At 39.5% G+C, this 16,759-nt stretch overlaps 1 protein-coding gene across 2 annotated transcripts in view; it reads right to left on the bottom strand.

The window, feature by feature from the left end:
- Positions 1-16,299, bottom strand: part of ARID1A (AT-rich interaction domain 1A) — a 35,509-nt gene extending 19,210 nt beyond the window's left edge. The window contains exon 1 of one of the 2 annotated variants that reach the window (XM_075195779.1): positions 14,550-16,299. In XM_075195779.1, the coding sequence (XP_075051880.1) occupies positions 14,550-15,218 (669 nt within the window). In that variant the 5' untranslated portion in view covers positions 15,219-16,299. The remainder of the gene's footprint in view (positions 1-14,549) is intronic. The other variant, XM_075195778.1, reaches the window with a different exon arrangement.
- Positions 16,300-16,759: the final 460 nt, after the last annotated feature.

Below are 16,759 nucleotides of genomic sequence, written 5' to 3'. Positions count from 1 at the left end.
ACCTTTTGATTTTATTGAAGCAGAGATTGAGTAAGTTTCTATCAACTTCTCACGCTGGACTGGCAATTCTATCTTACTCTTCCTTGCAACAAAAAGTTCAAGGTCCATCAAATTGTGAGGGGATCTTCTGTACACAGTTCTCATTAGGTCATTCCACAGGTTTTCAATGAGATTGAGGTCTATGTTCAGACAGCTATTCAAACATTTCGACTTCCCCTTTTTGAAGTCAGCCAGAGGCCAGCTGGTTTTGTGCCGAAATATCTTGATAGCTGCAGCTATTTGTTATGCCCTCTATTCAGAATAGATCCCCTATTCCTGCTGAAGAGCAACAGCCCTAAAGCATAATGCTGCCACAATACCAATAGGTATGGCATTATTTTGGTGAGGAGCTGTGTTGTATTTGCTTCAAACAATGTTTTCCTCTTTTTAATTGTTTTTTTTAGAATAAAGGCCATAATGTTCAACATTGGCTTCAACAAGAAGACATTTTCCTCTCATAGTTTGGGGTGATTGAAACTGTTTGAATTCCCCCAAATTGAGATGGACTCAGATGTCATTTCTCACAATATGTTTAATGTCACTGAAAGGCCTCCTGGTAGCCTCCCTGAGGAATTTTCTCCTTGTCCTGTTAACTTTAGGGATGCCCTGATCTTGGCAATCCTGTTGCACCATATTTTCTCCACTTTTTGATGGGTCTTCAGTGTTCCATGGTACATGTAATGCCTTTGATATTTTATACCCCTCTTCTGATTGGTACCTTTCAACAAAGAGGTTTTAAAAGCTCATGGCGGACCATGTCTATCCCAGTTGGATATAACCAAGTATGGAAATCCTACAGCTGATCTACAGGGCGAGTCAAAAGTCGCAGTACACCCTTTTATTTAAAAAACTCTACAGGAATTGGACCGATAGGCCGATTTCAAGATGGCGCCCATGTTTGGTACATACCGTAAAAGATAGACCACGTCACCCATACCTTACTGGAGTATTCAGGTTTCCCAATTCCTATATACATTTTTTAAATAAAAGGGTGTACTGCGACTTTTGGCTCACCCTGTATATTTGGGGTTAATCACACTCACTTTCATTGTTGGCAGGTGGAAGATAACGAACTTTGAACATGATTTTGAAAGTAATTGTGTAACTATGAACACAGCTAAAGCAGTATGTAAGGGTGTGCACTGTTATGCCAACAGGGTATTGTAGGGTTTTGTATTTTCACCCTACTTAAATGTATTTTTTTGCCCACACTTGAATTTTGTTGGTTGCAAGGTCACATTAAAGATGGGAAACGATCTGACATGCTTTATGTTGATTTCAGCCCTTATATCACAAACACCTGCAATTTCAATAAAGGTTTGTAGACTTATCCACAATACAGTCAAAACAAGTCTCTGCTTCTGCAGAGCAGGGAGTCTAATCATGTAATTACAAGTAGCGAAACTCAACTGAATTTGATAGGATTAAACAAGGAGCAGAAATGTAAAATAAAAACAAATAAAATATGAAGACAGATAGTTATATCTTGTTTTAATTAAAATCTGCACACTCAACAAATCTTTTCACAAAAAAAATGTATATAAACATGGTCATTCTAAACAAAGTAGCATGTTAAACTGTAGAGAAAGAAAACAAAATACATAAATTATACTTGCTAAAGGCTTAAAGTTAACTGAGTAAATAATGAATGGAATTTAATGCTTGCCACAAATGGGTCTAAGTGTTCAAATCACTTACAGTGTAGCCCATATTAAAGAAGTCAGAATATGAACACACATACACTGGCCAACAGTATTTATCTTCCTACTATGTTTAGGAACATACCCAAATGGATTATTAAATTGGTTGAACACACTAGGAGAAGGGGGTTTGGAAGGAGGAAAGTGGCGTTTTTCCATGCTACCGAGCTTTGTGTTACGGCAGAAACAATGATGACAATTTGTTTCATTTAAAATAAAAAAAAGGGAGGCAATCTGGGAGTAACCTAAAAGTAGTTGCCTAAATCAGTCAATGTATCCAGATGCAAATATAACATTAAAATATTTGGGAAAGTGCTAGCAGTATGTTTCTGCATTTGGATTGCCTATGCATACTGTAAGTTGTAATGAGAAGCGCTACCAGCTTGGAGTTAGGAAGTCTCCATGTTTGCACATATCGGGCAGTAGATATGGTTCAGTGTCCCCACTGAGAAGGCAAGGCCTTAAGTATGGTCCCAAACAAAACACAGCATAAAGTTGTGCGACATCTTTGCCAAAATAGCAGCATATCACACTTATTCTAAATTGCATGGCTTCTTGAAGTTGATCCAGGCTGATATCAGTGGTACAGCAAACAGGAAGACACATGCAATCAGTCCTTCTGCATTCTTATGATCAGGACATACACATACCTGAAACAAAAATAAAACTCATGTGAAAAAAATAAGATACATTTTTCTCCAAAGAGCTAGGTGTTAAAGGTTGGAAATGTTGAAAGCAAAAGCCACTTGTTGGGGTGTCCTCCTTACATTACATCGGCTGACCGAGGTGCAAGGCTGTTGGAGGAAGCGTAGCCTGGAGATAGTGATATTTGTGCTGCTGTCAAAATGCTAAAACTGCATGCAGCTTTTGAGCTCTTTGCTATTCATCAGATCCTGTCGTTTGATTTCAGGATGAATTCGATAGGTTACCCATCCTTTATAGAATGATATATATTGACAAAACTTTTCAATTTTCCAGTGAAAGACTTACAAAATGGGAGGACTTAAAAAATTGCTTTGAAATTACCTAAACCCTTTCAAGACAGATGAACAGCAACAATTGATTCCTATATAACTGATGAGTTCTTCTCAATGACAGGGTTTACATAAAACTTCGTAAAAAAAAAAAAAAAAGTGAACTTTTCCCCACTTTTTATTGAATAAAGACCAAAGAAAAGCCAAAACTCAGTCATACACTATTAAATTTGGCAAATGTCCAGATATGTAGAAACAGCTGTTTGTAAAGGTGACTACATGAAACAAGCAATACCTTCGTTCTACTTTGCCCACTATCCAGTTTCAAGCATTTAGGAGCTCTAGACACAGCATTTCACCAAGCTATTCATGAAGGTGACAAGAGCACTGTTCTCTGTGCATTACTGTTTACACCCATGCCTGAATAAAGCTGGGTACACACTACAGGTTTTCCAGCCAATTGGGCCAATATTACATTAGTATGTATACTTAGATGATGATCAGTCCCAATCAGAATGCCCATTCATATGTGCACACTACACGTTTTACCTTTAGATCTGTGCTCTTCATCTGTCACAACCATCAGCTGAAAACATCAGGATTCTGAACACTCCAGAGATCTATGGATACTGCTGGTCGTGATTGCAGAATCGGAACAATATCGTTCAATTGGCGAGCAACATTTTTAGGCCGGTTTGCATTTGCAGGAGACCCAACGAACAGGGGAGAATGATATATCCCAGGTTAGCGGGTTTTTATTTTATTATTTTTTCGTTTTAACAACCTAGTTACGTGTTTATATTTTCCATACGAGTCATCCAATATGTATAGTGGTCCTCACTTAGAAATTTTGTTTTTATCATCACTATGCTATCTTTCAACAATTTCACTTCAAATTTATTTTGTTAATCATATTCAGCCATATATCATGCAAAATGCCAAAAATCCTGCTACATCACTGATAATGTATTTTACTTTATCTATTTATGCTTATCAGTATATCAAATAGGTTTAATTTGTAAGGACATATAATTGTTTATAGATGTATTAAACTTTCACAATTTAACATACAATAGTCATAGTGACTAATTCTCTATAGGTGTGTTCCTTCAAATCAATCCATATGAAACAATACTGGCCAACTTAAGTCGTGTACTGCCAGTCACATGAAAGATAAATACACACACACACACACACACACACACACACACGTCTTTCAACCCTTAACAATTGTTTAGTCATGAAGACGCTTTACATGTTCATGATGTTCTACATTCATTGAAGACTTATTAATGGTGTGGATTTGACAAATGCAAATAATTTGTACAGTGATGAAGATGCAGATTAATAGAGGTCCAAACCTTTTCTGCTATATTATAGAATTTGAATATCGCTCATGTGCATAAAGTAGGCCTCCCAAAACTCCCCTTAGAGGAAACAGATGAGCTGGAGTCACCTATAAATAAAATGCAAGCAGACACTGCTATTTTGGTATAATGAAGTGCCCAATAAACACACCGCAACTAGAGAGCCCATAACAAGGAAGCATCCCCACCAAAATGAATGAGAGTCCTTTATAATAAATTGGGGGGGTTTGGGGAATTCTATAAGAAGTAAACAGAGCCAACAGTTTTTGTATTTTTTGTTTTTATAATATTTGTCATTTACACAACTTTGAAAATTAAATGTAGACAGCAGCAGCAATATGGACAGATGTAACATACATATGCATCACTAGGGGGTTAGGGAAATAAAAGGGTTGCTAGGAGGGCATGGTGTGAGTAAAATATAATATTCCCATGTTTTCTATGATCAGAGACTAGGTTTGAGTAACCAGTCACTCTATATTACCAAGAATGCAGAATAAGTCAGGTAAGGAGAACATAAGTGCGGGGTTGAGGGGTGGAGGGGGTTGGTGTAGCCACCTGTCTTATGTTTTTATAAGTGAACACCCACACGATAAGCCAGCTAATCTTCAAAGAAATAAGATCAGCTCTACATGAAGTTCCTCCACATACATCAACACAGTTTTCCATTGCAGAAAAGTGGTCTCATGACAATCACACCTGTTATACCATGAGCTGCATTTCCTCACAAGAACTCCTGCCCATTGCCCAAGTTCTGCAACCTGCTCTCCGCAGAAAGGACTTTTGTCATAGCAAAGAAAAAGCAGTCTTCAGTCTAAAAAAACAGTACCTCAAGTATAAGAAAATTAGGACACAGATACATTACTAAATACAACGTAAAAATCAGTCTGCTTTTGATCAATTTTTTAAATATCACTCAGCGTACTCCCTCTTAGGATATAAAAGGATGTTGAAAAACAATGCAAGTGTAGACAAAGTACTGTACCATCAATTTTAACATAACACTTATAAATGTTGAAGGCAATGTCAAAATTGAAGTAAAGCAAGACTTGTCTAAAAGCATGTGCATACAGTTCAAAAACATTATCTAACCGAATACACCTATCTGTGACCCTACACATTTAATATGAAATGTTAAACTTAAAATTAACATTTAACACCTGGGCCAGGTAATCTCTGATAATCACAGTTCTATCATTTCCTCAGCTGTATCAGACTTTTTACCTGCCGGATAACTGCAATCTCTGTGGTTTATTACTACATCTGGCATTGATTGTATGATTTATTGAAAAATCATAATAAAAAACTTAAAATAAATATGCATGTCTGGATGTATGAGGCCTTATCGTCTTTGGGACTCTGACGGCTAAAAGGTCAAGTCAGGATACGGGAACATTAGCTAGAATGCAGTTTTAAAAATCAACTGCAAACAAAACCCCTATGGCACTTAAATGGCTTCTTGAAATGCACCAGAACCAACAAAAAACAGAATCCCTTTAAAAGCATATACCAGGCTGTTTATTAAATATCAAAATGAAAAGAAAGTGAACTTTGCTCCACCATCTAGTATAACTTGGGGAAAACCCACAAGCAGCTTCTAACCAGCAGCCTTGATACACTTGCACTGCTCACTGTATTCAATACTGCTCCAGGGTGTCAATCCCTGGCCAAGTAACCATTAACCAGCCAAGGAAAATATAACACATCCTAGACAGAGGAGTCCTGCAGTTATGCTAAGATTGTCAATTTGCAAAGGCTTTTGGAATTCATCCTTCAGATTCAATAAGTAGTTTAAAACTGACAACTTCTCGATTCCTGCTCCCCATGTAATGAAAGAAATAAAGTAGCGGGTTGAATAGCATTCTTCTATTCAGCTCCTCCTTTCAACAGCTACCTTTGAAAGATAAATTTTAATGTGTGTATCTATGGATTACTGATAGATAATCTTGATGTCTATACATAGATTACTTTGGTTAGAGAAGACATAGTAGCTAGCAGAGTAAAACTTGGCAGCAAGTAAATATGAACAGAAAAGAGTTCAAGGTCGAATTATACAAATCAGAAGTTTAGCCTTGTAATGGGAATGTTTCCACAATAATACATCATCTTATTCTGGAAATATTTACATCTGTCTATACTACATTTGAAACTTTTAAATACTAGAGACACTAAGGTGTGAATTCATTTTAAACTGGAACAACCCAACCCCCCTGGCAAAAAACAACTTTGGGCTACAGTTTCAGAGATAGGATGGTGTATGTTAAACGTAAATTTAAAAAAACAATATCAATTAAATAAAATTAGAGTGGTGCTGAAGGCATTACCGGACTAAATATGTAAAAGAGCTCTCCACCTTTATAACAAATATAATGAAGCAGGTCTCAACAAACCTTGGACACCATAGCACCTAACTCCTGCAGAGCTATGACATGTGTAGAACAAGGCATAAGTCATATAAACTTTCTCTGAGCAAGAGGTTGCATGGTCCACACAATGGCACAGAAGCACTGTATTGGCACTTAGGAGAAGCAGTGCTGCAGTAGTTAGTGATGGAATGGTTCATAGATTAGGAGCGTGTGGTCCATATGAACTTGAAGAGGGTGGGGCGCATACAGAAGTAAGAAGAGGACAGAGGTGGGAATCAAGATGTGTCATTAAACTGTTTTTCATACCCCTCCCCTCTGTCTTTAATTTCTTTTTATCAATACACTAAACGACACCTTGAGTTTTTTTCTTATCCCCCCCCCCCCCCGCCCAGCTTTGCTTTTTGTAGAATATAAAACATATCTGCTGTTACTAAAGTCTTGATTTATTATGTCAATTATAATGTGGGCTGAAGGGGTGTAGTAATGTCTGTCTAAGAGGGAATATGTGTATGATCTACTCTTAGTGGATACCATATTAAAAGGTTCTATATTTCATTTTGTTTCTAAATGTTTAGGCTTTTAAACAAATTGCCAAGCCCTGCAAAACAAACTTTTTGCAGAGAAATATTGTGCAGAAACCGGCTATTTGAAAAATGAAGAATGCCCTTTAGATGGGTAAATGGGACACCAAATATACTGAAAGATAGCAAGTATAATCCCAGTATGGTGAAGTGCCTTAGTTTCCTATAATTATGGCTAGCATGGCTGCAAGAGGAAACCTCAGCTACTTTGAAAGATGGGCGATTGTTGGGGTGTGTGAAGCTGGAGTTTCATTGACCAGAACAGCTCAACTTGCCAATGTTTCAAAAGCAATGGTGTCTAATGTTATGTCAGCATGACAATACAAGGACAAAAGGGACAACAGTGGGTGGAAGCATATACAGATAAAGCGCTACGGCATTTGCTGGCGCTATATAAATAAATGATGATAGATATTAAAATCCTGAAGTGTTTTAATAAAGTTAAGGCAATACAAATGGGCATCTGCAGATCAACTGACTGCAAATTTCAACATGAGGCACGATTTGCCAGTTTCATCAAAAACTGCTCAATAAGTACCCCAGACGCACAGCACTAAATGTTCATCACAGACAGCAAATCTGCAAGTTCAGTGGTGCAAGGAGCACAGTCAATGGAATACAGAGCAGTGGAGTAAGGTGATATGGTAAGGTAAATCATCCTTCAACATGTCCTTGACAAGCAGACTAGCGCATGTGTGGCACCTACATAAAGAACCCTACAGCGCTGAGTACTTGCTTCGTACAGTGTAGGGTTCTGGTGGTTCCATAAAGTGTGTGTGTGTGTGTGTGTGTGGTTCCTGGCATGGATTGGGTGCAGTCATGACACTGAGGTCATCCATATGTCACCAGATTGCATCGGTATTATCCACCACCAAACGTCAGTTGAACAAAGAAGGGCAGTGCTACAAAATCAGACATTCATAGAGAATGTCACAAAACAAAGGATGCATGTGGTGGCCCCATACACTATTGAGCTTACATTGGCGTTTCCATTCTTTTGTCCAATATCACTAGTTGGGGGGGGAAACGTACAACATAAGTTAAAACAAACTATATGTATACAGAGTTGTGCAAGAAAAGAATGGCAATGTATGTTTAAAAAACAACAAAAAAATAAAAATAAAACACAAACACACCATGGGCACACTGCAGAGGAGTTTAGACATTAACATTTGCGAGTGGTGTCCATGACAAAACCACGTGTCCTTTATACATAAAAGAAAACACCTTTAATTTTAATGAATGGAAAAGCATGCATGGATGGATGGATGGATGGATGAATGTATGGATGAAAAGCAGCATGCTGCTTTTGAAAAAGCGCAGCAGAGCAAAAGATATTTTCCATGTATAAAAACTATTGTTCTCTGGCTAAAACAGTTTTATTTTCATGCCTTTGCAAAAGCAGACAACTTTAAGATAGAGAAGCATCACCCTGCTAAATCTAATTTGCATAATACTGGAAAAGGGAGAGAATATCACAGTAGCAAAGTTGCCTCGAAGTCCTCTAGGCAACGAAAGTTTTGTATAGGTTGCTGCATAACCTTTTATATGACAATACATAAACACACTAATTTTTTCCCCCCTTATGAATTTTAACCTACATGTGTAAACGTTTATCATGTATTCATGTTACAAAAACACAAACAGCCAGATTTAATCCAACTTGAACAACCCTGTGACACCCAGCAGTGTAGACTGAATATTTTGTTATTGTAGCTAGCAGACGCCAGAGTACTACATGGGGCCATCTACAATTGTGGTTTTAAGGGGGATGCCAACACAGCAATTAAAAGAATACTTTTTACAAAAGGAAGAGGTTCTATGGAATAGGAAAAAATAAAATAAAACCACCTACTTTGAAATACATTCTCCCCTGTCCCAACTTTAAAACAGCTGTTTGATTTGAAATATTTGCATTCTGTGGGCAGGATCAAGCAAATTTTTGCATGATGTAACCTAGTTTCAGATGAGACAGTGTAAACTTCATTGTGAGATTATGTCTACTACAATATTGGGGGGAAGGGGGGGGGGTATAGGGATAGTCATCAGGATGTAGAGACAGAGGATTCTTCACTAAACACAAGGCCTTCCGGGAACTAATTCACACTTCATTTTATTGGCAATAATGTTGTACCACAAAAAAAAAAAAAATTAGAAAGGAAGTAACCTGCGAAAATATAAAGTTTTTACAAACATTTCCAGAAACTAAGCCTCTTGAAAGAATAACTCAAACCAAAGCATATATTTTTTTGTTTTGTTCTTTGCGAATTTTGCAAAATAAACATTTTTACTCATTGACCACAATGCTACAGGAATCCAAATGAGTCTAACAGTCCAAAAATGACATCCACTCTCCTGTTCAAGACAGTTAAGCTGGGTACACGCTCAGGTTATTCAACCAATTATCGTGCCAATCACACCATAAAAGCACTGTTAGGTCCGATATCATATTAGTGTGTTCGCTCCCACAATCATGTTTCATAATTCCAAAGTAAAATTTGGTTTTATAAACTTCCTTAAAAAAAAAAAAAAAAAAAAAAAATCAACATCAACAAATGGTGTCAGGCAAATGTGAAAGTCTGTATCTACTCATAACCAGCAGTGTAGGCAGATCTCTATAGGGTGTGCAGAGTTATGATCTTTTCAGCAGATCTGAAGGTAAATTGTGTAGCTGTGTACATATAAATCTGCATGCTCATCTGGACTGTGCAATTTGTAGAATTGTTACAGAAATCACATCTGCAGTAGTATTCTGTAGTGTGTACCCTGCTTGAATGTTGTGTTTTGTTTTGTTTTTTACACACTGCATCAAGAACAATGTAGTAGCTAAGAAAAAGCCTGCCCCAAAGCAGCTGAGAGGATCCACATCAACTGTATTTGCCCATGAATTTTATCATTCCAAACTCCACAAGCAAAATATTAGTTTTAGGTGGAGATCTCCTTAAAATATGATTTATATGAGAGGGTAGAATGCCAATACGAATACTAGAATCTCAGGAAAATTACTACATGTAAATTCTCAATGTGTAATCCAGCTTCAAAGATAAGACAGCATCTTAGAATTTTATTTTTTTTAAAAAAAAAAATTCATCTACAGCATAATATGGGCATTTATGCATGTCCCTAATGTTCAATGACCAGTGAGTGCAGACATTTAAAGGACAATTCAAAAAAAGCAAAGTAGAAGGGCATCTTAAAAGTAGGAATCACCAATAAGCATGCAAAGGTTCCCAGATCTTGACAGTGCTTGACCTGTGTTATTTACAATCTATTTACATTTGCATGCAGCCAAACAAATTAAAGCTATTGTTCACTGTTCCAAGTCATAAAAGACTTGGAAAGAGGCACAATGTGTATTTCAATAGCTTTTAAGAGAGGAAGTCTGTTCTGCATAGGAAGTGGGACCCCCAATACTACAATTTTAAATCATGTATCCTGACTTCTGACAAGATCCTAAAACTTTTTACTACACATTTATGAATAACATTCATTATTTTAGGTTCGTAGGCCCTTTAAATTAGAAATTGCACTTCCGAAAAAGAAGATTATTCTGTGAAAAACACAAAAGTTTACATTTCAAACATTTAATGTGGCAAATATCTATTGATACAACAGAAAAATTACAGTTTGTAAAATATAACAAATTACAAAACGTTTAATTTCTGCCATGATCAAACCATATATAGCACTGTTGTGATTTTTTTTTTTTTACTGTGCCGATACCACTTACTGATCCAATTTTTCTTTTGGATCATTTGCATAGTGATAAAAATGTTATGCCAGTGACATCTACAAGTAAAAAAAACTGTTCTGAACTTCAAAGTAGCTATGTATGTAGCGAATGGTACGACAAGATACCAAAATGTTCTTTTTTTAGGATTCTTTCCACCAAGAGCACATAAGCATATATTGTGTGACTAGATGTCTCATTGCTTTGCCTACATATAAATAAAAAAGCCCACACAAAGGATCTCCAAGAGCAACAGCTCCACCTAGATGGTCAAACCATGAAAAATGGACAAACTTCTACAAAGCAGGTTTATTGTTGTAACAGGGACTGCACCCCCTTATTTTAACACTAAACAGTGACAGATCAGTCAATAGAAAAACTATACAATATTCTGATACCAAAAACTTTATTGGGTGCATTTAAAATGGAGTCTGGATAAGGTCTGAAAATGTAGATTACTTGAAGGGGAGGTAATGATTGTGATGGTGCCTTTACAAGGTTGCCCAGTAAAAATGTCAAACCACAAAGCCATTACCAGCTGAGAAATTTTTGTAGGTGAAGACCAGCACTCTAAACTTCATGATACTTGACAATGAAGACTGAAAAATTCTTAAATGTTTGGTTAATCAGTAGGAATAAATGTAGTGCATACCACAATATATAAGCATACGTGAAGCACTGATTGCTTTTATAAAGGGTCATGGTACCCAGGTAACCAAAATATCCTCTTTACTTTACAGTAGGGAGACCATTATTCCTTTTAATATAAGAGTTTAAATTAGAAACAAACCAGGTGAGGTTATCCCTCATACCCAGGTTCATTTTACCATCACAAACCATTAAATATTCCATCATGTAGCATTTCACAATAAGTCATCTGACATCACAACTCTCCAAATAGAACATTTTATATTCATGACATTTATATATTTTAGACGGATTTTTAATGCTGACAGATTTACCATAAAGTGTTCTGAAGAAACCAGCTAGATATTACTAGGACAGGTCTATTTGTGGTATATCCAGGTGATCTTATAACTGTACTCTTGTGTTTGTTAAGTATTCCACTATATTCTCCTTTTTCTATTGTGCGCAGAATGACCTTACAAGATTTTACTTTGAATTTGGCTTCAAGTTGTAAGAAAATTTTGTTGATTTATTAGGGAATCAGATTAACACACACATGCCACATCTAAATACAATCATGCCTCAAAAGAATTAATTTTATATCAGTTTCATGCTAACACTACATTACTAGTACCACAAAAATGTCATCACAGAGGTGGAAAAAGAATCATGTAAATACAGACACTGCCCCAGAGCTTGTTTTCATAATTATGAGCATTCATCAAGTTGTGTAGTTTAGAATATATGGTATTAGAATGCCTCATTTAAACTCACTTTAAAACACTTTATTTTGGTCAACTGTGCCCAGGGAAAAGGGGTATGAATACTTTGATCAACAATATCTATTTAATTGAAGACAGGAAAGTCAAAATGTGGAAGCATCAAATTTAAAGTTAGTTGTTTCCCTTCCTGCTTACTAGCTAGTTCATTTTTTTTTTCTTTTAAATGATTGCTCGCAGTGTTATGTCAGATGTTCTTAGATTTCTCTCAAACATATAAAATTGTAGGCTTCCTCTGTAATGCCAGTCATTTGCCTATTAACTGTAAAATCCTAAATATGACACTGAATTCTGAAGGTATTTCATCAGCCCAAGAACACAATTGTCCAGTGTTTTGATCTGACCACTGGATTGCACTACTACCTACATGAACATAATAAATAAGTGTGCAAGGTCCTCTAATATTTACAATGCAGTTTGCACCATTATGTTCCATTTGGCATTCTCTCGCTTGTTAAAACTTTACCACCACCTACAGAACAGGCTTTACCAATATGCCATGACCCTAGAAAAAAAAATGGGACTATGGAAAATACCATATTAAAAGATGTCATCTAGTGACAGCCGTTAAAACATTCAGCAAAAGCAAACATTTATACCCTTACCCCACTTGTCTCTGCTACATATCTTTTTAGATGTCCTTAGTTATGAAGTGTTGCTTATTACTCAGGTGTGTATGAAAATTACCAACTTTATAAATCCATGATTAATATTCAAATGACAGTGTGCACCTTTAGATGTCTAGTTACATAGTATTTGCTAAAATTATCTATTGGGCTGGTATTGCTGCCTTAGGGGCGAAAAGCTTAAGGGTGGGTACATACTATAGACTTATGTGGTGACATCTTGCGATATTCAGCTGTGGTCATCGCACAGTGTGACCATATATTTTACAGAGATCATTAACCTCTATGGAGAATGTGCTGTCAGTACATACTGTCAGTCTAATATGGCCCAATAGCAGAAATTTTACAAGCTGTGTATTTCAATAACATGCAAGATTTTCCAGTAAAGCTATAGTAAAAAAAATATCAAAACATATTCAGACCATTGTGGGGATCCTACATGTTCCCTAAATTAATCATTTTTTAAAAACTAAATACAAATATTCTTGAATAAATCAATTACTAATAACCATACAATTTGCCATTTACATGTTTGTAAAACCATTAGGTTACGGGATTGATACTACATTTCAGAAAACAAACTTAGTGTAGTAGTTAAACAGATTTTAAATGTACTACTTTCAGCTGATCTATAACCAGAACTCTCAGACCATTACAATTTTGTGGGGGGAGTGGTGTGGGCGAACCAGGAGTGAATTCAGTGGGTTCTTGCACAAATGTATCATAAAATTAGCCAGACAAGAAGAGTTTACACTGGATAGATCAGAGTACTTACATTTTCAAAAATTAAGAGAACTGAAGATAAGCTTAAGAGTATTATGAAGTGTAGGAAATACATATTTTTACACACACACAAAGGGAGATCTGTATACTGTAACCATGTAAAGGGGGAACACCAAAACATACACTGGGTTTATATGAAATCACTATTCAGTGGGAGACATGGATAACAATGACATGATAAAATTACCCATACACCGATATTTTACTATAAACCACCAATAAAACATCAATTAGCCTCTGTAGCGGCCACAACATACAAAAAAAAAAAGTCTAGTCATTACAAAGACTTAAAAGTTAAAAGCTATATAGATCATTTTCCTGGATATGTATCTATGTATATATGTATCTTACATGATCTCAAGATTTAAAAGTACAAAACCAACGCCTTTCCCATATAGAAGTAACCTTCAAGCTTGTGACATTCACTTGTCAACACCACACTTTGTCCTATATAATGACCACTGTAGTTACAAACCAAAGAGCTTACTTTCACCCACATAACGGAGGCTCAGAAGGCTCCAAATGCAGCATCGATACCATCCATCCTCTCATTGTCTAGAACCTCTATTCTCCAGTACATGACCCTCACACAATACTGGCTCTCACTTCCCCACTAATAACCTTCCTCTTTCAGAAAAGCTCAATTACTTTTCAACTCACACTGTAATCCCTACATCTTCAATGTACCCCTTCCATTATGGCTGCAACGTCTATATTATCCCATGATCTAAGAAAAATATTGATGACACCCCATTCATACAATGCTCACTCCTCCCACAGTGTTATCTATATTTTGCCTCAGGACAAACATCCTAAGCCCAACATACTAATAGGGTAGTTATGCCCTGCTTACCGTCGCGATGTCCCTGTGCCACACACAGGATCTGTAGCCCTCGCATGTCCATTCCAATCCTAAAGAATGAAAGATTACCTGCACCATCTATGCCACATAACGTATCAAGGGGTGATTGCATTACCTGCGATGTTCTGGGCATACCCTGCCCACTGCTCCCAGGGCTCCCGGGCGGGTGAACTCCTCTCTGACTTGCGGCCCAGCCGGCTGCATAGCCTTCGGGTCCTTTGTGCTGCTCCGAGTAGTCTCCCCCCGGGTAGGCCGGGAACCCCCGCCCAGGACTAGGCGCTGTCAGTAGCTGGTTCAGTGTCGGTGTGGCAGCTGCTGGCTGTGCGGGTCCGAATCTAGGCGGAGGAGGAGGATAGGCCGGAGCCGGAGGTTTGCCTGTGGAAGCAGTCGGGCGAGGCGGGGGGTATCCTGGCTGGTAGGCCCGATTCGGGTAGGCCGGATAAGAGTTGTAGGCCTCGCTGGGAGGCTGATAGTCCAGGCCAGGGCCAGACTGGAAGACTCCCCGGTTGTAGGAGGAGAACCCGAATCCCCCGGGCGGGTGCGAGGAGGCGGCGGAGGCCGCAGGCGCATCACCTGGTTCCTGAAGCGAAGAGGTTGGTGCCGCTCGGGTCCCGTTCGCTGCCTCAGGCGGGTCAGAGTCTGCAGAGGCCTGAGCCGGGACCTCAGGCTGGGGTTCGACCGAGGAGGGAGGGGGATCCCCGGGACTCTTCTTTAATTCGGGACCGGCGGCGGGCGGGGTTCCCCCAAGGCTGGGGCCGGAGGCCGGTGCCACCTGAGCGGCCATGGAGCGCTGTGAGGAGCGTGGGGACGGAGGTGGCCTCCCCCCCCGGGTGTCGGGCTGGGTTCGGGCAGGAGGGGAGGGGGAGCCGCTTAGTCGGACACGAGGCGGTGGAGAGGAGGAGGAGAGGCCATTTTACCGAGAGAGGAGGAGGAGAGACAGGCCGCAAAGCGCGGAGCTGGGAGTCCCGGACTGGGGGAGGCTGAGGCCGCAAGACCCGGCTACTGGAGCACGAGGAGGGAACCGGGCTGGCAGCTTCCTGCACAAGGATCACACAGAGAAAAAGTTGGATTGGACCCACGGACGGGAAGCAAAGTCCTGCTACTGGATCACTCTTAGTGACGGGAGAGGTTGCAAGTCCCGGAACTGGAACACCGTCACAAACTGGAACTGGACCTCTGGCCGGGCACCAGGTAAAATAAAGCCAGGGGACTGGAGTACAACCCGGATTTGGATGACTGTCACACAAGCATATCAAAGGCAAAACCCGTGAAGTGGATTACAGACAGGAGCTGGAGGATACCTTCATGTTCTGGCCACAAAAAAGAGCACGGCCCTGAAGCATTCACATAGGAATGGAGACTACAAGACCCGGAGATGGGTCGTTGTCTCATAGGGGGTTTGGCAAAAAGGGAGAAAATGGGAGCTGGGCTACAGACTGGAGCGCTTTCAAATGGGCTGGAATAGACAGTTGAGTAAAACACGGCGCTGGATTCCAGACGACATGACACCGCTTTCATTGGCTTTGCAAAGCCCGGAATCTGGAGTCAGTACAGGTGCTGGGATACAATGAAAAAGGAGCAAGGGCCGGCGCTGGATCACGGAGAATGAACCCTTCTTCTCCTATAGGCTTATAAACAAGGTAAGATAAAGCCGGGCAGTAAGACCTGGACATGGAGGTAAGACCCGGAGTTATCCAATTGTCTCCACTAAACTGACAGGCAAGGCGATGGCGGGCAGTAAGACCCGGGGTGGAGCCCGGGAACACAGAGGAAGGTGATTCACGTGATGTCGTAGGGCGTCTAAAAAACGTGTCTACGTCACGAGGTGTGTGCTTGGGACTGATATTCATTGTGTTGTCAAGATGCGTGTGGGTCATACGGGGCTGTGTGGCTACATGCCGGCGGGTGTATTAATGTCACGTTGTGTACAGTCCTGCGAATAATGGCCATATCTCTGCTCGCATCCTCTAATGACATTAACTCTACATATATGCAGAAACTATGCAACTGGTGTGTGGCAGTAGCCGCCACACCAGCCATTCTTGAACAGTACGTCAAGCTATAGGGGCACTGCACAACTCCTGTCACTCCAGGAGCAGGCACAAAGGGCTCGGAGTGCCGGGCTGGGGGGAGGGGTGCTGTGCTCTCCGGATCCTCATTCTTAATCACACTGACTGCTCTGTCTGGACCACAATGCACCGCGCTGATCCGGCAGCTTTAAAACCCGGAGAGGAGTTGAGAGAGGAGTGCAGGGGCGGTTATATGGGTCTCTAGACAAAGGAGGGAGGAGGCAACTGCAACCAGCAGCAGCAGAGTGCGGGGAGC

Source organism: Mixophyes fleayi, chromosome 2 (genome assembly GCF_038048845.1).
Source record: "Mixophyes fleayi isolate aMixFle1 chromosome 2, aMixFle1.hap1, whole genome shotgun sequence".
NCBI lineage: Eukaryota > Metazoa > Chordata > Amphibia > Anura > Limnodynastidae > Mixophyes > Mixophyes fleayi.
This window is presented reverse-complemented; position numbering and strand designations above follow the sequence as displayed.